At 37.5% G+C, this 22723-nt stretch overlaps 2 protein-coding genes across 3 annotated transcripts in view; both read right to left on the reverse strand.

The window, feature by feature from the left end:
- Positions 1 to 1072: 1072 nt before the first annotated feature.
- Positions 1073 to 22723, reverse strand: part of LOC137195748 (protein NipSnap homolog 2-like) — a 41885-nt gene continuing 20234 nt past the window's right edge. Inside the window, exons 4-13 of one of the 2 annotated variants that reach the window (XM_067608338.1) lie at positions 9607 to 9757; positions 8140 to 8267; positions 7924 to 7969; positions 7704 to 7798; positions 5576 to 5646; positions 4648 to 4788; positions 4470 to 4501; positions 3793 to 3887; positions 3401 to 3484; positions 1073 to 1966 (exon numbers count right to left, since the gene is read on the reverse strand). In XM_067608338.1, coding sequence (XP_067464439.1) covers positions 1902 to 1966; positions 3401 to 3484; positions 3793 to 3887; positions 4470 to 4501; positions 4648 to 4788; positions 5576 to 5646; positions 7704 to 7798; positions 7924 to 7969; positions 8140 to 8267; positions 9607 to 9757 — 908 coding nt within the window. In that variant the 3' untranslated portion in view covers positions 1073 to 1901. Of the gene's footprint in view, positions 1967 to 3400; positions 3485 to 3792; positions 3888 to 4469; positions 4502 to 4647; positions 4789 to 5575; positions 5647 to 7703; positions 7799 to 7923; positions 7970 to 8139; positions 8268 to 9606; positions 9783 to 22723 lie in introns of both variants that reach the window. The other variant, XM_067608339.1, reaches the window with a different exon arrangement.
- On the reverse strand, positions 10346 to 12482 carry mrps17 (mitochondrial ribosomal protein S17). The gene is made up of 3 exons (XM_067608340.1): positions 12355 to 12482; positions 11761 to 11903; positions 10346 to 10865 (listed from the first exon to the last, which is right to left on the reverse strand). Exons 2-3 carry the CDS (start codon positions 11881 to 11883, stop codon positions 10542 to 10544), a joined length of 447 nt encoding a protein of 148 aa, XP_067464441.1. The 5' UTR covers positions 11884 to 11903; positions 12355 to 12482; the 3' UTR covers positions 10346 to 10541.

Genomic DNA, 22723 nt, shown 5'->3' on the forward strand with positions numbered 1-22723 from the left:
GTCAGACTTCTTAGCACCAATAGGGAAAATCTGGATGCTTCAGGATACAGTATTCTAGACTATGCGACTATAGTTTGGGGAACACTCTTTACTGTTTCAAAATATCAACGCCCCTGTGCACAAAGCAGGGTCCATAAAAATAGCTTTCCAGTTTGCTGTGGAAGGACCTCCTCACCTTAATCACATCCAACATATTTTGGGATGAAGCGGAAGAGCCTGATCTCATCAAAACAATCCGAATGAGACGTTCACCCACCACATACAGGTGTCATGTTCAGTGTACAAAAAGTAAACATCACAGTCAAACACCAACTCTATTATAGATTTAATACATGATTTCATAAAAAAGGAGTCCAAGACTTGTTTTTCCATTTTCATCAGAAGTTTAATTTATTATGTACAACTAATCTTATTAAAGCACTGCATTTCACATTTACCACAATGAGATATTACTTCTCACCTGTCCACTTGTTTATTAACACATTACAGTCAGAATACCCCACCTCGTTACAGATACAGGATTGACCAGATCTCTGGCTTGGTCAGTAAGCCCACTATGGATATCTCTAATCTGACCATTTAAAAAAAAACAAAAACAAAACATTAATCTCAGTTACAGCACACAATCACCCAGTTGGCCTTAATTACTTGACATAGAGATAGACCAAACCAGTCAGTGTACAGCAGTGTGTAGATACTGATTAGTTCTGCTGAAATCAAAAGTAATTTCTAGTCGTTTGAATCATCTCGTCCTCCTCTTACACAGCTGGAAGAGCCAGAAGCGTCAAAATGTCAAAAGTTAGAAAAAAATCAGGAGATGTGGTCAGTTTAACAGAGGAGACACAAACAGGGAAAACGACTCCTATGAAGGATTCATCACAACTTCACGACCCAATAACTGGAAGCTGTAATCATGTATCCAGGCAGGAGTGAAAAGACTGTGCTTTAAATCAAAGTCTAGCGTCCGGTTTTGTGCTCCTGACTAGTCTGACACTCTGCGGTCTGTTTGTGTGTCTTCATAACAGTGTCTGTATGAATCCTTTCATTCAATCCGACTGATTTTGAAACATAATTACACACCAAAGTCAGCTGGTTGGATCAAAACCACGTAAACATAAAGTCTCTTTTTCTGTAGGAGTGGATACCTGGTGACATTTGGACTGCGGCTCTACAGCAGCGGCCACTATCTCTGATAATTAGGATTATTGTCGATTATAAAACACTGTGTTTGATTTGTAAACAGCATGCACCATTACTGGAAACATTTAACTTTTTAAAGAAGAAACTTATCCAATCAATACGGATCAGAAACATTGCTCCTTATTCCACCCATAAAGCCCTGGGTGCAGTGTCTTAGTTGAGATAATGGAGGCAGTTACTGTTGTTTGATTCGCTAGTGCAACAGGACTCATGAGTCATTTTCTTTTGTAACACATTTTCATGAAAGACATTTTCAGCTCCTTTGACCTCTGAAAGCCTGATTCACGTCCCCTCCTGGCATCTCAACTCTCAAAACACTGGTGAAAGTAGGTTTTAGATCATCATAATAATAAAAAAAGACAAGCCTCATAAATGACAGAGACAGTGAAGAGGAGGAGTGTGTCAAATTATAATTTTGCCCACGCAGCTCATTTATGGATAAGTAACATAATAACTGCTGTAACAAATCGTCATTTTGACCTCGTCATTTGAAAATAAGACATTCTAAGCTCACACGGAAAAGACGGGGAGTGAAGAAATAAAGAAGAAAAGGAAACACAAACTGAAACGAAATGTTGATGTTCTACTGATATCCCTGGCAGTGCACACTCCCGACGGTTGGTTACGCTCTCTTACAGATGGTGGTTGTTGTTGTGGCGGCTGTTGAGAGTTTCGCTGGGGTTTTTCTTCAGTGTTGGCGGTTACTTCAAGGGCGATTTCTTCATGGGAATCATTATTCTAGATTCCATGTGCTGAATAAGAGGGACTGTGGGATGAAGAAGAGAAAAAAAAAACAAAACACATAAGCAATCATCATCATGTGGTATGTTTTCATGCGCAAAAGAAAACTGGTTAATGGGAAAAATCGGAGGCCTGTTGCACCAGATGTTCTGTGAGCTGACGGCACCACTTCACTGTAGATGTTTGTATGTGTCCATGCAACAAGCCAGTAATTAGATCCCCCCGCCCCCCATCTCCGAGCTTACTTTGGCACCATAGTTTACTTTGTTTAAGTGTATTAATGATGCAAGAGGTTGCTGAATTGTTTTGAATATAAAGGATGCGTCGCCACATGTGATGATCTCTCCTCTCATCCTGCTGACTGAGATACTTTTCCTGTCTATAAGTCTCTTTCATGCACATATGTAAAAAAAAAAGACAATTAGAAACCTGTGGATGCAATCACATCAGCTTTCTCCAGGGAAGTGGTAGCAAGGAAAATCAGGTTTTTCTAATCTTCTATCATGATTACAGAAAACGGGGTTCTAATAAATATGATGTTTAAGAAATCAGACTGTAACCAGAGACCAGTTTCAAGATATTTTAGACTATTTTAGTCTGTAATGTTAGGCCAGACATAAGTTTGCTCTTAGATTAGTCTAATGCAAGTTAGAAAATAAAGACCGACTTATTTTAGGTGTAAAAAGTTAGCCATCTGACCCCAAATTAACTCAGAACTAGGAGCCATGTTGCTATGGTAACAATTAGTGACACATGCTGACCTGCAAAATATGACAAAAAAAAAACATAGATCATAATGTGTGTGGTTTGCTAACATGATGTGGAGTGAGAAGTGAGAGAAGTTTCAAGAGACTGCAGTAAACTGTTGTAAATATACATTGATGACGTCAAAACTATCCTGAGCCTGATAGACGAGCTGATCGGTTTGATGCAGATGCTCCGTCAGCCATGTTTTTTAGTTTGAAAAAAGTCTTAATTTAGCCAGAATTCATGTCAAATTAGTCCAACATGTACTTAAAATAGTGAAGAACTGAACAACTTTATGCAACTAATTAATTTAGAAGTCTATCTGAAGTTTGACTATTTTAATCAGTCAAAATCTATCTTTGTGAAACCGGATCACTTAAGTGCGTGTTTGTAAACGCACTGCAATGATTCTGTTAGGTGGGGATATAAAAACATGGAAAATATATGCAAGTTTACATAAAAATTTGAAAAATGTTTTCCTGTAAACAATGAATGTGTGCCACTATGACGTATCACATCAGACAAAACTCTTCACACATGTAAAATAAAAACCTTAGTAACTCTTTTTGTTAGTTTTTAATTATATTTTGTTTGGTATCAATGTTAAGAAAATATCCTCATGATACGCTTCCAGTCAAAGTTAATGTTTGCTCGTATCGCCCAGTGCTGTCAGGAAGGGGAAGAGAGGAGTGATTAACGCCGGCTGACTTACCTGTGTAATAAACAACCTCATCCCAGCCGTCACGCTGCCAGGCTGCATTTCTGGTGTCTTCTCTGGACTGAAGATCTTTATAAGCTGAAAGGGAAAAAAAAGTTACTGCTTACTTTAAATGGACACATACAGTTTTTAACAAGATCATCTGCAGTCTGGTGCAGATCACTGCCACGACGTAACAAGTGTGTGATGGAGAAAATGTCTACAGGACATCAACGATGCACCCAGTAAACTGGTAAACACATTATAAACACATTTGTCTAATTATTTAGAATACAGTGATTGATTTGTAAGTGTCCATAATATTCTAGGATTTAACTTTTTATGTATTTTCCTCTAAAAATATCATGATGCTGCACAGTTTTATGAAACTTGGGAACAGTCCTCACCCCATAAATGGTGAACCGTGTACAGACTTCCAATCTGTGAGAAAAAGCCTCCCACCGCCTCGTGGTTCTTCTGGCGAATCTCGATAGCACGCGCCCTGCAGAGCACCAAAGAGTTTATGTTACATGACAGAACAGAAAGCTGCACCAATTAAACCACAATCATCAATTTTGTCAACTTTAAAGTTCAAATGAAATTTTTTATTGAGCATCATCCAAATCATTTCTTTCAAATCAAAACATAATTTTTTTTCTGTTACAACCTCAAAATTGTTTTAACCCTCCCGGCATGTTTCATTTGAAACATGTTTGATCAGGCAAATTTCCCAGTCAATTTCAATTAGGGTTAGATACATTTATTAATTAAATTAAAATATATAGGCCAATTATTCTCGAGCTTTATAAATTATGTGCAATATATCTTGTCATGCTTAGGAGTCATGCATAGATTGAGTAGCCAAAAAGTACCGTTGACTCAATTTCATCTGCTACAATCTGTAAAACCAATAAAATAGCAGTGAGGGATTTAAATAAAAAAAAAGGTTCATAATAACGGCGACTCTATTATGACGACAAAACTGCAAGAAAGCTTATGAGCTTTTCAAAATACAAGATCAAAATGAATCCAATCAATCCTGATACAAAAGAATAGGAGAGGAAATAACCAAGTTATGCCTTACCAGTAATTTCCCCACTCGATCATCGTCCCTGGCTGAAATAAAAATGTGAAGAAGGAAGAGATGTGGAAAATAAGCTGTCTGACTGTTCAATACAACAACATTAAGATATATATTTATCCTAACTGGGAGGAAGCTGGTAAATTGACTCTGCATGAAGAGGATTAAGAGACACAGGTACCCTGAGTTGGTATGATCGGAGCTCGTAGATGTTGGGTCCTGGACGGGGGACAGGTTCGTTCCAGAAACTGAACTCCAGCAGCAGCTGGTTCCTACGAGACTGCAGCATCTTCCCCCTCTCGTTTCTGTAGTCCATAAACTTCTACAGGAACAACAAACAACAAGAACAAGTTACTCAGTAAATCTGCCTCAACTCCAGACAATAAATTCTGCTATATTGGTTGAAGTACAGTACATCAACTGAGTTCAAACCGTTTAGGTTTAGTCTATATTATCATCACCTGAAGAAACAAATCACCTCTTTTTATCACCAGGTACATCTACCAGTGGTAATGCAGAACAGAAATGGGTAAACTGATGGTCAAGTGGAGCAAAATCTCTATAAAAATCTGTTTTGGGAGGTTAGCGTCCAGTCCCAAAAGTCAAATCACTGCTTGTATCTTCTGATGTGTTTAGTTTTGGCAGAATATTGTACGTACATGTGAACGAGAGCAATTACATGATCATTTTTAACAGTAAAGTCAAATTTAAAAAATCCAAATTAGAGTAGGAAAGGCAGTTAAAATTAAATAATTTTGCCATTTACAAATAATAACCATCATTCCAACAATGTTATAAATAAATAATAAAACTGAGACAGTGAAAGTGAAAATCAGGTGACATTAATCTCCAAAACAAACACAAATCTCCCAAATTACATTCAACAGAAACACACAGCAGTGCAGAACCACATTTTATCAAATTGCACGTCTGTCAGTAAAAGTATTAAAGATAATTGTACCAAAATTAGAAAATCCACCAAACACACAAACAAAATCACAGATAAATATGATCAAACACATGGGTACACACAGGGATGTTATTTGAGGGGTGCACTGCCTGAAGGTCACCAGCTGCCATTTAGCTCAACTAATCCCAGCACCCGTTACCTTATTCTGCCTGAGTTTGTTCATGACTTCGGTGAGAGCAGGGTATCCTCCCCGATATCTCCACAGGTGAACTAGAATAGAAGGAGCAGAAGAGCCAAAAATAATGCCGCTCTCTGATATATCGCTTTACTTTGATGTTTTATTACCTGTCTTTCTAGACTCGAGCAAGGTGTGAAAAACTCAAAGTGTATCAACCATGAATCTTTAGTCAATTTCTATGAGAAAACACTACTGGAAAAATCACATCTTACCACTTCAATTACATCTAAATAATGTGAGATTCTACCTGAAAAATGCTGCTGTCAAAAAAAAAAAAACAGTTTGGTGAAATGAAGCAGAAAAGCATTTAACCTGCGATTACTCTCTATATGATTTAAGGCGCCTTTAGACTTTGTGACAACAATGATTTATTGTGTGCCACAATGTGCAAGATGGATCTAATAAAATCTTAATTTGAGTCCAACTGTATGATATCAATTTGATGTGTCGGACTGTCTGATGAATATGTGATGAATCGTAGCGCTACGATGTAAATTTAGTATATGAAAGCAGAGACACGTCATCAGCTCGCATCATCCATCTGCGTCCCTCGTATGTTTTGAAAATGCAGCAAAGTCACACAAACTTATTTTTTGTTTTGCCTCCATCGTTTAGGTTTTTGTGTGCCGTGGATGTTTGAAGGAATTTGGTCCTAAATTTCTGACACTGTGAGAATTTAGCTTCAGGTTATTTTTAGTCGCTAAAGCTCCAAATCAGCCGTTGGTGGACGTGCCTCACAGTGTGATCAATGACCAACGTTTTGGACTGACGACCAAAGATTTCACCACGTTTCTCTCGTTAATGTCAACTTTCATCTCAGAAAGCATAAAAATTGCACAGTGTTAGGGGTCTTTAGTATCAATACCAGAAACCACACTTCAGTGCAGAAAAATGTAATGAATCCAATGATCAAGATTAAGAATTAATTGGTATAAACTTGCCAAACATGACAGCAATCTCTCACAGAGTAAGGACGTTTTATTCATGCAGCCTTTTAGATTATCTTTACTGAGGTTGTCAATACTGCTGCACAGTAACATTAGAGGCAGATTACAAGCGAGGAATGACAAATGTCACCACAAGGGCAAAATGGACAGCAGCCAGGAAAACTGCAATACAGTCACAGCTATAATTAACTAAAATATAAAAGCTGTCACAGTGCCAGTTTGTGTCACTGGGTAGGAGAGTGACAGCACCAGTCTAAAGAAATGTCTGTTTTTACATCCATAGAAGCAAACACCTCGCTTTATTCCCCAGCAGCAGGAGGGGAACCCTTAATGAGATGATGAGTCACATTTTCAAGGTGACTGAGACCTGTGAGTGTTTTGATACAGTCCAACTTAAAACTTAAAAAAAGAATGGCATTAACATTTTGTGGCTCAGTAGCTTAGTGGACATATATCAGATAACCACAACGTCTGCTGCTCAATTCAAATCAACAGTTATTGCATGTTATATCCTTCATACTTTAAAAACAGTCAAATATAGGCAGAAATGCCACAAAAAAGTATAATATAAATATCTTAATATTTGCCATGTTTCATCTGATTGTCACCTGAATCAGGAGTTAAATAATATTGGAAAATGTGACTGAACTACAGTATCTTGAAAGGCTGCAACTAACTTATTTTATGTTATTATATTTAATATTTTATTCAACTGATTTACTCTATCAATTAATCTGTTGGTTAATCCTTCAATCAACTGATTCATCTTATAAAATGTCAGAAAATGTTCATCACAAATTCCCAGCCCAAGGATTCATTTCTAAAATCACTTGTTTTGTCCAATTAACACTTCAAAGCCTCAAAATTTAAATTGACACAGGATGGAGAAAAGCAACAAATCATCACATTTGAGAAGTTATCAATTAATGTCCGACTGTCTGATTGATCGACCGATTCTTTAAGCACCAGTACCTTGTCTGTGAGACTTTAATTAATGTTTTCTCTTTTGAAAAGGATGTTTATGTTTCAATTAGACTACTCGATCGAACGGACGGTTAATCAATCAAATGCCTTTCACAAGCAGATGCACATGTGTGAGGTGACAATTAATACGACATTAAGACACGGAGCTTGATGCTTACCTGCCTGATCCTGCTCTCCATACCATGTGTTCCAGGTGCCCACCAGCTCGCAGGGGTATTCAGGGTCTTCATGAATAGAAGGCAAGATGTTGTCACTAAAGATAAACACACACACACACACAAAAAATGTGTAAAAGCTCAAAACATCTGCACTGTTTACTAAACCAGAACCTTAACCGGGCATCTGAATGAAGTCAATTAAGGAACAGGAACTTCTTACCAAAGTTCATTGTATTCATCAAGGCACTCAGGCTTCACATTGTGAACTGCAAGGAAACAAAACCATGTAGTGAATAATACACCATTTCTCAGCAGATCTGTCAAAGATTATCCGATAGTGGAACATTTTTTTTAATCCGCCCTAACATGTTGAAAACACACAGTCAGGGTAATCTTGTCCATTGTGGTAACAAAGTAGGTTATGAACAATACATACACTGTATTTTGTACAGATTGCTGTCTTCCTTCTTGGCGAGCAGATGCGAGTGAGCGTCTTTTCTTGGATCGACCTTTCTAACAAAGAGAGATTTGAACCAGCTGTCTTCTTTGAAAGCAGAGAGGCTCCTGGAGTGAAACAAAACACAAACGTTGGATACGATCAGTGTTTCATCAGATAACAGACTAACAACTACAGAAATGGTGACATTTCTGAATGGTACTCTACTGTAATTCTGCTTATGGTCTTCAAAACACTTAATGGTTTGGATGATTTCTGACCTGCTCACTGGCTACAATCCAGTATAATCAGACCTCTCAGGTCATAAAGTGGTTTTCTGCAAACTTAAAATTTTAACTTTCTCGAGCTTATTAAGTGTGTGTCTGAGTCTTATATCATCATCGGATTTCTTATAAACTAATGAATCCATAATTAGTCAGGCTATATTTAAGTACTGCCAATAGATTTAAAGCACATAGTTTACTTGTAATGAAATGTGCAATATAAAACTATATACTATACTACTATATACTACTATACTATTTAAACTATATAAAACTGCATGGTACTTATTAGGACTGAGGTCAGTTTAAATGAACAAGGAGATATTGTGTAAAAGTCAATGATGGCTGCAGCAAACTAAGAACTTTGTATGAATCTTTATCGGCTCATCCAACTCATTCATTACAGAGAAAGTCCACCTGAGAAGGCAGCAACAGAGAAGGCTGTAAGCTGAACATACTGCACATAACCAGAGGGATTAGTCTAAGCAGCCTTCCCACATGATTATTTAGTTTTCTCAGACAGGAACATGGTGATAAACTTCATTTTAAAGTGCCAACAAGCCCTTTAGCAAAGGTTACTGGTGTTTATTAGAAAGCATTTCTTTGACAGGTTGCCAGCCGGTGCAAACATAAACTTTAAACTCTGCATTCAGAGCTGCAACATTTCAACTAACTTTCATACACATCGCAGCATTTCATCTGTAAACATTTTCCCATCACAGCTCGGTTTGAGACACACACCTGCAGTTTAAACTGTCATTTACTGATAATAACAATCACTGCTGTGCAGCACTTCGCTGCATTTTGACCTTGAAGTTAAATCCACTTTGGGACTGACAGAAACTCTGTTATAATTTTGTATTATTTCTGCACGTAGAAGCTATTTCTCTGAGGACACAACCACCAAGTAGTCTAGGATAAGTGCTTACACAAGTTGCTTCACAACTTTGTAATTCCGTAGGGCGATAATTAGCATTAGCAGAGAGTTAGCAACTTTAAAGCTAGAGGACTAATGCTGCTACGCTACATGAATCTGAACGTAACCAGCGTACGTACGTTAGCGCTAGCTTAGCCACTTAGCACACCGGACTTTGTCATTGGTGTTTAACTCCGCAGGAACAACACACATTTTAAGTTGCATTTTTGCATTTACATGGGCACACGTAAGTTGCAAAGCCCTCACCTTACGACAACTTTGACCTGTCCGGTCGCCTGAAGCCCGTGTTTCGCCTCTTTGAGGCCGCTGCCCACTCTTTGAAGGACTCGGGTCGCCATGTTTTCGCTGACAGCTGCTGGAGGTTGTTGTTGACTCGGGCTGCAGCCGCAGTCGTTACCTACAATCACGTCACCACACGTTGACTATGTATAGGAAAAAGTTGCACATTATGAAGTTGATGCCTCCGGAAGCCAATAATAATGTACACGGAGTGATAAGTAACCATGGCAATAACTTTTTGATTAAGACACTCCTGTTTGTGTTTGATTGGATTTCTCATGAGTGTTTTTAGGCTTTGGACGATACACCTGACTAACACATAGCTCTGTTAACATTTATTTATCTTTGACTTCTACATAACTTAATTTGTTCTAAATATAACTTACATCGGCCTAAACATAACTAACTAACCCAAATAATTTTCCTTGAGTGCATCATCATTCACACCTGCACTTCAATGAATAGACAACTTAATTGACAAATCTGATTAATGACAAAGAACATCACGTGTTTACAGTGTTAGTACATTAATAGACACTAGAATGGGAATAATAAGAATTCAGCAATATAAATATATTGATTAAAACTGCTTTTGCATTTGCACCCCTATAAACTTTTATACTCAATAATAAATAAATATGACTTTGTCTTTTCAAACATAGATCTTACAGTGTGACAGTAAACAGATATGGGCTCCATGCATACATGTTTTTGAATGAGACCGTGAGTTCTCATTGTCATTTTTATTGTAAATTCTCCAGAAATGTGACTTGAAATAAAACTACACATAGCAAAGAAAACGTATTTAGGCTCTCCACATTAATCAATATACTGTATATTGTTCTGCAACAGAAACATGTGATTGCAGAGTGACATTTAAACATAACAGATCCGTTTTTTTATCATGAAATGGGTTTCTCTGAAGGTGGGGAATCAGCCCCACTGGAGGCGGCTGAGATGTTCAGCTCCTGCAGTTTTTCTAATAACGTCGTCTCCTCCTCCGGGCTGTGAGGAAGGTCAGTTGGAGGCTCCACAAACTCAGTTCCTGCAACTCTCTTTCCTGTCAGTGGGTCGATTACCCGACCGACTTTATAAACTATCTCAGCCAGTTCATGCTTCACATGTTTGGACCTCGGCTCAGGCAGAGCCTTGAGAAGGACGATATCTCCCACAGTGCACTGCCGCAAAGCATCATGGGCGAAGTAGGTCTTCCTTTTGTTGTAGTACTGTGGGGGAGAAAACACAGTTTCTACCGTTAAACATCTTTAAATATGTAATAACTCTACAGAGAGTAATCAAAGGTTTCGGACAAAGCTTGAAAATAAATAACATTTGGTTGTACACAGTGAAGTTGATCATGTACTAGCTAGAGGTAATGAATTAAACATTTGAGTCGAATTAATTTTAATTACTAGGAAAATTGTTAAGTGAGCGAATTAAATTCTGAGCTACTTTCACTATTTCTGAGTGAGTTTACAAAATGATTGGTACTAATCACCATAACACTTCTCATTATTGTTTTGTCATTCCAACAGAATAATGATAAAAATATAATACTAATAATAATAACAATAACAATAATAATAATAATGACAATTGCTAATCACAAATTAGAACCGTCCAAAGTGATGTCTTGCATTTATTTACTTGATCAGACCACTAACCAAATGTATGTAATTCATAAACATATGAAACAGAAAAAGGAAGTTAGCTGTTTATTTGTGATGCTATTAATAACACATTTTGATATTATTACTTGATAAATAACAAAAACAAGTGATAAATTATCTTACAATTAACCTTAATCTAAAATCAGTTTGTCTAATTAATCAATTCAGCTGATTGAGTAACAGTAATATTATTTCTAGCAAAGTTCTTGTACGGCTCTTTGTGTTAAGAATCAATAAAAACACTGATGCACTGAGAAGTCTGGCAAATCTCGTTAAATGAAAAAAATAACATAAGTTCTTCAAACCAAATTATTGATAAAGGTGTCAGTGCTGATGTTATATTAGCAGCAGTATCAAACATTTCTGAGCCCTAATCATGTGATTTTTTCCATCCATGTTGCCTTTTCTTACTGTGCATCTCAGCAGTGAATGGACGCCGTTAAAGGCTCACCTTCAGCAGGTACGGATCCAGCACCAGCCTTGTGACTCTCACTTTGGCGGTCTTGAACATCTTCGTCCCGATGACTCTACCGATGATCCATTTGGCATGGACTGATGCATGCTTCACCGACATCCTGGAGGGCTCTATTCAACCTTGTGGTTCACAAGACAAAAAAATAATTAACATCTGCCCCAAGTCATCCATCACCTGACACATGATCGGCAGCTCAGAGCCTCTTTGAATGTGTTTAAATATGTATATATGTATGTGTGTGTGTGTAGATATCACTACTACATATTTAATTTGTATTCACTACTTCACCTATATAACATATACATATATAACTATAGCTACATCTATCAGAACCACTACTTCTGCATATATTTTTTGTTTTTACAATCCCTGTCAGGTCATGTATATAGCCTAAGTATTGTAATGTTTATAATGCTATATAATAATACAGTTAGCCTCGCTGCTGCTAACATTAGCTCAAACTAACGTCAAAGTCGTACTCGTTGACGAGCAGGAATCACCAGCGACAACGACTTTAATCCTCATCTACAAATATGAACACTACTGGTAGTGTGTGAAGAATCAACTCACCGAAACTACTGGAAAGAAATGATTTCAGAAGGTCAAAAATCCTTCACCGGGAGGAGAGCTCCTCCATGCTGCACTGGTCGGCTTGTTATGATGACGTAAAGTACGGCTAGTGAAGAGGGACAGACTGCGCGGAGCTGAAGGGTTTTTAGAAAGAATAAGAACTTTTATTGATAAACTTTAAGGTAGATTAATTGCATATCCAACTTGTGATTTAATATGTTGGTATAGAAATGCAAGCAAATCAATTGGATGATTGTTCAAGTTGCACTTGTGTTATTTCTCCAGTTTGTCTTTATCCTGAGAAAATGAAATTTTCCTTTCAGCCACTAGATAGTAGCAGAGAGACGTCACTTCATAAACATTGAGGCAAAACCTTAAAGCACTGAAAGAAGAGGGGACGGGATGACAAGACAAGAACATTTAATGCTCCAAGATAAGAAATCAGTTGGCAAAAACTACAAGGTAAATATAAAAATATTGGTACTATCAACAACACAAAACATCAAAACTCATAATGATGCAAAAAAGTAGAGTGAGAGTCTGGTCATCAGACAGAAGAAATGTCTGTGAGAGATCAAACAAAGATGGACAGATGTGTCCTAATGCTGTTGAATCGTCTATAAGGTAAAAATGTGAGAAATATAAGTTGGTGAGTCCGACTGGTGACAATTATTTGTCATTCTGTTATCTCAAAATCATTTTCTCGTTATTCTCGATAACAAATAAGTTTTCTCCAGATAATAAATATTGGTATCCCAAGATAACTTGCTGAGTCGTACATTACTGACTACTTGTCATTCAAGATTCATATTCAACATTTGACTCAGAAATTAAAAATCAAACTAGGCTTCTTGTACAGAACTAAAGGATGTCTGTCTTCTTCCAACTGTAAAACTATTGTGCCGTCAACCTTCATGTCTGTCCTTGACTGTGGAGTTATTCTGTATCATCATGCTGCCCAATCAACACCTCAGCAGTTAAACCCTGTGTATCATAGTGCATTATGCTTTATCACAAATGACACATTTCACACTCATCCTTGTTCTCTGTTTCATGAGGTTAGTCGGACTTCCTTGCAGTCAAGAAGAACAAAACATCTCATGTTATTCATCTATAAAGCTTCCAAACTACCTCACAACTCTCCTCTCATTTAAATCTAATAACTACAGTACCGATCCAGTTACTACTTAATCTTAGAGATCCCTCAGGTACGCACTAATGTTGGCAGGACTGGTTTCAGGTACCATGCACCTTTTAAATGGAATGAACTGCAAACTGCCCTCAAACATGAGTCTTACATTCCCCTTGGAAATTTTAAAGCTTTATTATTTGATGTTTTTTATGATTCTTATAACTGTTTTTATTAATTCCTTGTTTATTGTGTAGTTGTGTTGCCTCTCTTTACTAATTGTGTTCTTGTCTTATTGATGTTTCTTGTTCTCAGGTCTCTCTTGGAAAGAGATATTAATCTCAATGAGAGTGCCTGATTAATAAAAATGAAATAAAACAAGATATTTTTTATCATGTTGGCATGAATAAGTTCAGTGGGTAATCTAACATAACATATGGTTTGATCTGATAATATTAGATCCAGGAGATTCCATTATTGATCCCATCAGGACATTAGAGTAACACAGTGTGTTTCTGCTGGACATAACATTCAATCAGTTATCGATCAACACTAATCAGGCTGCTACTGCAGATATTATTCCTTTGATTGGTATCCAATAATTTATAGGCTGCAGATTTTATTCTAAGAGATGATAATTATAATCTGAGAGGTGGACATTATAAGATGCTACAAGGCTACAGACAAGAGTTTATAGCCACGCTAGCGGCTCTGAGCTAAATGCTAACATCAGCATGATAACATGCTCACAATGACAATATTAACACGCTGATATTCAACAGGTATAATGTTTGTCGTTTTCAGCATGTTGCTGTGCTAACATTTGCTAATTAGCAATAAACAAAAAGAAAACTGAGGCAGGACTGTCATTAGTTTTGCAGGTTATTTGGTCCTCAACCAAAGTATTGGACACATTTAAATTTTGACTTGATGACAACGCTAGATGAAAAGTCAAGGGATCACAAAAGACACATCAGTCTGGACCAAAGTGGTGATAATATAACCCCTCCCTGATAAAGATATCAGTAGGATCACTGAAATACATTCCTCTGTGAAAGTCTTCTCCTTGAATGAGGAAGACTGATTAAAATTAAAATTAAATTAGGTTGTAAAATTATATTGTTATCATTAGATAACACTAATTGTAAGAGGATGATTATCCTATTATCTTGACCCATTATCATGAGAAAACAACCAATAATCTCAAGACAACGTGACAATAAAAAATGCAACCTTCTACTTTCAAATAGTGGAATACTGTCACTGCTGCATTAAATTCTTGTGTCTTCTTTTATCTTCATTTCTTTATGCTAGTAAAAAGTCCACAAAATTACCCTATTCAGCCATTTGGCAATGATGGTAGCTCCTCTCAATCTCCACTAGAGCAGATACCAGTGAACAGAGGAGAGATTAACATGCCGATGGATGCATGCACTGCAAAGCACAGCGTAAACAGTCTTGTCCCTGAGTAGGAATCAGCTGTGGCTCAGAACCAACCACAGGCAGACCAATCTGGTCTTAATCAGAGCTATGTTGTAGTAAAGCACAGGTCTGGGTCTCTGTTTCCCATTTAAGGCAGTGCAGCATTGGTATACCTCTGCCAGAATTACAGCATAGGCCAACTTTAGTCTCCTTCATACAAGAACACTGAGACAATTCACATAGTACCAACTGTTTTCATACTGTTCCCTGCTAAACTTATTGTCTGGCACATAGTGTAAGGCTAAACTTAACTGAGATGCTGCACGTATGCTGGCTGCCACCGCAGCCGCCATCATACAGTATTACATACTGTACATACTGTATTATTATGGGGAAATAGCATAGGAAGTCTGTTTTATTGCACACTTAGGGTGTAAAAAAGCACAGGAACCGCTCGACTATAAGGTCTACCTCTTATCAAATCTGTGAGTAAACTTACAAGTGCAGATCACATGGTATTAATGGCCATATTACAATATTTACCCAAAGATAATCACATACGTTCTTTTGTGCAAATGCAGCCAATGTTTTTATATATGAGAAATTTGACAGGGTCATTTATCAGCTCCGAATCATATGAAACCGCTGCTGCTATGACATAAGACAGAGTCCTGATACCACATAGACTGTGTGATTACAAATGTATGTTTTCTATGATAACATACTGACCTCTTAATCAGCTAGTTTTATATTCTCAGATTAAAATGCTAGAAATATGTTGGCCTACATCCTTTTGTGTAAGTTATTAGTCTCCAGATATGACATATTTTAATAGATTAGGCTGAATGTTTGTGTATGACTGTAACTGAGACTATCACTGAATTAAAAGCAGCCCTTAGGACCTGTGCATGGGGTCGTTTTAAAGCTGGGAAAAGTTGAGTGACTGTATTATGGAAATACTGGTTATGAAAGCATGTTTCGTTGTTTTCAGAGTTTAAAAAAGGTCACAGTATTCCACAGACTAATGATGACACATTCACATGGGACTTGTTCTGTCTTTTGAGTCTGAAAGAGTCTTTCAAACAGCACTTCTATCCAAGCGGTGTACCTCCTCAAGGAAGGTCTACCAATCAAATGCTCTGGTAGATGGTTGTAGTTGAGGTATCTCATATTGTCAACTTAACTGTCGTCGTTTCTCATAAAAGGTATTCAAGGTATTCACACAAAAAGTGACAGAAGTAGTTGTGTGAAGAACGAAAAAAGAGAGCTTGAGAGAGAAGTTCAAACCCTGGTTACTGTCACACCTTTGCACACCTGACCAATCACTGTGTAAGGTTTACGAGACTATCAGATTGTCTATTTTGGAAAGTTACAAAAATTGTCAAGCAGACCCCCAAAATCAGAATCAAAAAGGGGTTTTCAGATGCTGTTTGATGATCTGACAAGCACTGAGTTTTAAGCATACTCAGGCCTTTGGTGTTTGCTAATTCCAGTGGAGAAGATTTACCAGGTTGCCTTTGAGAAGGGTCTACCTGGTAGGCAACAAAGGGAAAAATCTCCCCTACATGTGGCCTCATGTCCAGGACAGGTAATCAAACAAAATTAAAGCTGAAAACATCCTACAGAGTCTAAAATACAATTATATTACAGTTCGAATTGTTCAAGACACTGAGATATAGATATCACTGATTAATGGAGGGACATCTAAAGGGTAGATTGGTCAATTTACTCTTTCACGTAGTGTAATCAGGAGGCATATTTGCCTCACTATTTTGTGTTGGGGAGAGGGTTGCTTTGGCACTTGATACTTTGATCCAAAATGACTAATTTTTTATGAGATTGACTGAAAAACTGAAAATATCTGGCTGGTAAATCTGTTAATTCTGATCCTTGTTGAGGCCAGTCAGTCTCTTCCTCACACAGCTTCCAGGACTGAAGGTTAAAAGTTGAATGCGAGATAGCACGGCGGTGGCAGCAAGAAGCAAGGAAGGGCGAGGTATCGCGGACAGGAAAAAACTTGGCAGCGCTAACATTTGTGGTTAAAGTGAAAGGGCAGTGAGTCATAGAATGGCCGGCTAATGTGTTTGTTTTCATGGTGGATTGACTGCAGGGTTAATGAAAGTGTTCCCCTTTTGGACTGCAGCCAAAATTTAAACAGAGCTGGTGCTGATTAGACCGAGATGGCTATCCTCTATGTCTCTGACTATCTATGCTTTTTCTCTCATCTTTTGTTTCTCATATTAGTGCTACAGTGCTAGTGTTAGTTTAACCTCAGTTACTGATGATTCGTCTTTGGGACAACAAGCGGCACGTGGCAGGTTGTCTGGACCAAGAGTTCACAAAGCCACAAAACTAAAGCAACATGTTTGCCGAGCTTGAGTGATTGTTTTGTGGCATGAGTTTGATGATATTGGGCTGTATTCAGTTATGCGGCCTTCTGTACCTGTACGTGTTATTTGTCTCAAAATTCACTGCTAATGTCTAGCAGGTTTAATGTTTACCATGTTCACCATCATAGTTCAGCAAGTTAGCATGCTAACATTTGCTAATTATCACTACAGTACAACTGAGGCTGATGGGAATGTCATTAGTTTTGCAGGTATTTAGTCATAAATTAAAGTACTAGACAAATTGAAACTTTGACGTTGTCATGGCACTAGATGACAGGTTAAGGGATCAAAAAAGTTATTACAATTCATCCTGAGGGGAAATTGAATGTCTGAAACAAATTTATTGACAATCCAACCAATAGTTGTTGAGATATTTAACTTAAAAAAACCCAAATGCAAACCTCTTTGTGTCATTACAGGAAAGGTACACTGTGTGGGAACTGTGACTGTACAGAATTTCATGGCAATATATTTCATAGTTATTAGACCGACCGACCAACAGACAAACATTGCCACCCCTCCACCAACCAACTAATATGACTAAAACTCTCTTTAGCTCACCAAATTAGGGATGGGAAGATTCACTCATTTGCACTAGTGCACAAGCAAAAATGTTCATGATGCAATTGTCCCGATTAAAAAAAGTATGCACTGGATATAATTTGGGATGAACTCCCGATGCATAATTTCTAACATCTTTGCATCGGTAAAATCCAATTTATTTATATATAATTATTAGTGGAGGCCCTATGCCTTTGTTATTTAGAAATGTGACCAATAATTTGTGATTTTAGAGTCCTCCTCGCTAAACTGTTTCTCAAGCGTGCTAGCATGCTACAGCTAAGTGGTGCGCTGCCAAAATGTTGCAGGTGGAACTTACGCTCTATTACTGACTATTTTGACAGTAATTGCTTGGGTCATGGAGCATATGCATGTTAACTGGGGACAGAGAACACTACACTACAACGGACTTGTGAAAAGGCCTGTTTGTGAAAGGTCCAAGTGCTTTTTTAGAGGTAAAAAAAACAGCATAAATGAGATGCTTACTGAGTTGCAGTACTTGAGAAACAACTATATAAAGAAAAAATGGCACTTTTTTAGTAACTTGCTGTATGCTTAAGAAATGAAATCAAACTCTCTGTACCATACTGAATTGCATAGCATCCATTTTTTGCATCGTATCAGGGTTGAATCGTATTGTATCGCATTGGTAGTTGCTTTCTATGTATCTTTAATGTATCAGATTGTTGGCAACACATCGAGATGCATATTGCATCGGCCTCAGTGATGGAGTTGCACAAAATGTTACTAATATTTACATTACACTAGACACATAATTTATCTCTGGTTTACCTCCCAAATCCAGCACAGATAGTTGTTAAGACCTAACAGCAGACATTTCTCCTCTTCTGTAAAAATCTTGTTATCGGTGCTGTAATGCTCTAGTATTTATGAATCCTTAACATATAGAAGTTTATCAACCCCTGTGTTAACATGTGTGATTACTCCTACCTCAGCCAGTATTTGATTGAGGTAGAAGTGAGAATTAAGTTAACTGTCACTAAGCCCCACTTGTCAACGGTCACACTGTCACAACACCTGACATCCTGTCTTTTCCTTGGCTTTCACACTCCACTTCTGTCATACAGAGCATTACAAAGCACAGTTGTAGTATGTTCTCACTTTCCTGCCTCTAACAACATTTGTTGCCACAGCTAATGACAATAATTAAAAGCGACTGTTTATTCCATATTTTGCATGTGAATGAATGTAAGGTGAATGCGTCACTGTTTATGCCGGTGTGCACAGGGCTCGTCTGTGCTCTGACAGACGTGAAGCTATTACATCAGCGTGGCCCTCAAGGAGAGGGGCATAAATCATCTAGTATTTGCCAAAATTATACCCAGCTTTGCTGAGAAAATACCCATGTTCTCTTGTTGTCTTTGTCTATCTCTCCTCTGTCAAGCCTGTGATGATTAGAGAGGCACTGGCAGGTGTGTTTACTTTTCAGAAACAATACTGTGAAATCATTGAATGTTTGGATGTGGAATTCAATATATACAGTGGATGTAGTGGGATTGTTGATGTAGTTGTACTTGTGTTGAGTTCCAGTAATATAGATTGTGTACTCAGTTGTATTTGTGCACAGGAGACACGCCTTTCAAGCTCCTCAAAACAAGTAATAAACTGGAAATAGTGGGCTGAAAAGACTCATAAATTACATCTTGACTTATATTGTCTAGCTGCAGGTGGCGGTGTATTGGTCAGTGGAGGAGGATGCTTAAAAAATACTTAAATTGAAGTCTTAATACTACAATATACAGGTACTCCATTACAAGTAAAAGTCCTGCTTACAAAATGAGTTTTAACAGCAAATATACTTATGCAAAAATTGCTCATTATGCAGAATGGGCCCTTTCAGAGTGTTATATTATTTTACATGTTTGGATTATTGTTACTGACACATAAATGTGGAAGCAGCACTGATTTAGCTTTTATCCAGATGGAGCAAGTTGTAACTGCTTTATATTGTTGGGTAACTTAATTTATAATAATGCATCATGTTTTATAAGCCAATCATCATTCAATGTTTTGCATGCAAAATCTTAATAAGCTTAATAATCTTAATAAATAAATGTATTGGAGTAAGGAGTATAATCCTGAAATATTTTGATTCTTATAAGATGTGTGGGGAGTAGAAGTAGTAAAAAATGGAAATACTTTGGTAAAGTATGTGTTGGATGTCCAGTCAACTAGTGATTATGATGCATAACACATACAGTAACTACAATGTTCCCTGTTTGTTCCAGCTGGGGATCTTTGTTGAATGTCATTCGCCTCTCTGTTCAATGAAAGTACATAAAATGCCGCATAAAATAATCTTTATAGAGTACAAGTACCTCAGTATTGTACTCATATATACTTAGATACCCTCCATCACTGGTATTAGTCACTACTTAACAATGTTGAATTATTTTTATGTTTGGTTGGCAAGCCTAAACTCACTTTGCAATCAAAGCCAAACATTTCTTTTTGGGCATGAACTGGCAATTTTGGCCTGAGTTGGAAAACCACATTTGATTTTGATCTCTGCAGTTCAGGCAGTAAGGAACTTCCAAATAGGTAGGTGTTAAAAGTTGTTATGGTTGGGGTATCCCAGAGGTCTAAGGGTTTAAGATGCTGATGTCACCTGTTACCTCTCCACTGTTCACTATGAAATAAAGTCAAAAATATAACTTTCATCATCATCATAGGTGTCACATATCCTTTATCATTTTTGTTGTTTAAAGTGCAGTCAACTTTGGCTAACAGCAGGAAAAGAGTCAAATATGCACAGAGCATGTTTCATGTACAGTACACTAGCAGGGTTGAGTAGATGGTGTGACACCGGGGCAGCAGAGATATGTCATCCTGCATGTAACAACACCAGAGTCGTGTTCAGTGCCATATGTTCTACCACTAACACACATGAACCATTAAAGTAGGTCATAGGTAACAATATGGTATCACTTTGGTTAATGTGCTGTAAATTAAACATCCAAGTCGGGAGGGATTCAGAAATATTCCCCGGGCAGTGACATCATCTCTTCCTGTCTCCGCTGCCAGCGCCCTGACCTTGTACAATATGTGTTGTAAGTGAATACTCCCTCTAAATGGAGCGTCAACGGTCGGCCCTCTGCAGGCTTCATAATGGGATTCTGTGGTTTGACGTAGGTGATATCCTTGTCAATACCTGTGGTAGAAACAGGAAATATTCCTGTTTGAGCTGTGTGTCATACTCTCGAGGAGAGCAGAGCGTGTGAAGCAGGCATGTTATCATAAATCCCTCTGCTATAGGAAGTCCTGCCGGCAATATGGTTCATATTTACAATTCATAACTCACGGTCAAACAATTTTTCCAATTTTTTCTTTTTCCCCAGTAATCTATTTCTTTGCATAATACAAACAGTATGATCTAACAGTTCAGGTGGTGGAGAGAATAACATTTGGTCTTCTCATTCAGTGTACAAACAGTCGAGGAACAAAATAGCAATAAAACACAAAGAGGTTGAGTATGACCACAGACCTCTTTATGACACAGTGTCACATTTAGCACTTCACAGAGGCTGTATTTACCACCAGTACTGCATTATTATTGAGATATTTTGTCAACTTCCTGCTTTTGTTTTGTTAGTTTTAATGTTTTTTTTAATGTCAGGGAAAGGGGGGTGTGATTATACAGATCAACAGCGGACAGGTAGATTAGGTCGTATGAGTGGCTTGATAATAGTCTATGAACGTCACAATTAAAATCCATTATAACTGCCGTTATTTCAAGCTGACTACAGCAGTGAATCCTTACTTTGAATCATCGGGAATCCCATCCGCATCCACGTGAATCCCTATCATTACACACACACACAGAAAAACATGATTAAATTAAACAACGATGGAGGTAGAACGCAACAGACATTTCCCACAGTGCAGTGAGGTCATGGTTTTGGCTTTAAATCTGCTGGGCCCTCTGCAGATAATGGAGCTCTATCTCTGAACACATGATGAAAAGACAACTTCAAGTCCCCACGGACTTGTCTGTGCTACAAACGTCAGTTGAAAAAAATACTCTAGCGGAGCATATTTTAAAGAGGCAGCCTGTTTGACCCGGTGAAATCATTACAGAAACTTTTAAAAAATGTTCAAGTGCCAACAGCCAGGACATTTTGAACAGGTTCGGATATTTCTATTCAGTATAGCTAAATATATTAAATCCAGAGAACTCTGTCCAGCTTAAATTTAATTTTTGTGTTAGGAATTTTCACCATTGATAATGTGTTGTTGTATATCATAAATCTCTTAGCAATTATCTACGTTAAATGTCTGAAAATTGAGAGCTATCCCACATCAATGTTTCTTTGTGTGGTTTTCTATTTGTGAAAGCAATTAAGGCGTGTGGCGTCAGGAGAATGTTTTCTAGGTTTTCTACCACTCTGACAATCTTTTATGAAGAAAAGGGTTTTTTACCAAGTACATTGGTTTAAACTAATTTTCAACCACATTTTATGTTAATACAAATGAACAAGTTTCCTACTGCTGAAAAACACTGTTTCCCAGTTTACAACAAATAAGGTCTAAATATGCTTCCAGTGATGAAAAGTGAAGAGTCCATAATTGATTTTCAACAGTTTTTTTATGTATTCAAATTAAAGTTTTACAACTTTATGGATCTTTATCTGAATCTACAGTATGGTTTAAAAACTATGCTGCAAGTAACGCCAGTAGCTTCGTACTACGTACTGATATTCTAAATATACTCTAATCCCAACTAACTAATCTGAACAGTGCTGTGTTTTGAAAAGCTGCACACCAGAAATTAACATTTCATGCTATTTTGTACTAAATGAAGCTAACAACATTGTCAACATCAACTGAGCTCCCACTTAAAATAACG

Source organism: Thunnus thynnus, chromosome 13 (assembly GCF_963924715.1).
Source record: "Thunnus thynnus chromosome 13, fThuThy2.1, whole genome shotgun sequence".
Taxonomy (NCBI): Eukaryota; Metazoa; Chordata; class Actinopteri; order Scombriformes; family Scombridae; genus Thunnus; species Thunnus thynnus.

Bases quoted from the DNA above. Each gene is read 5' to 3' on its own strand.
- mrps17 (XM_067608340.1), bottom strand. From the start codon at position 11,883: ATGTCGGTGAAGCATGCATCAGTCCATGCCAAATGGATCATCGGTAGA. The intron at 10,866-11,760 runs GTGAGCCTTTAA...TCTCCCCCACAG, and splicing joins TGGATCCGTACCTGCTGAAG to TACTACAACAAAAGGAAGAC.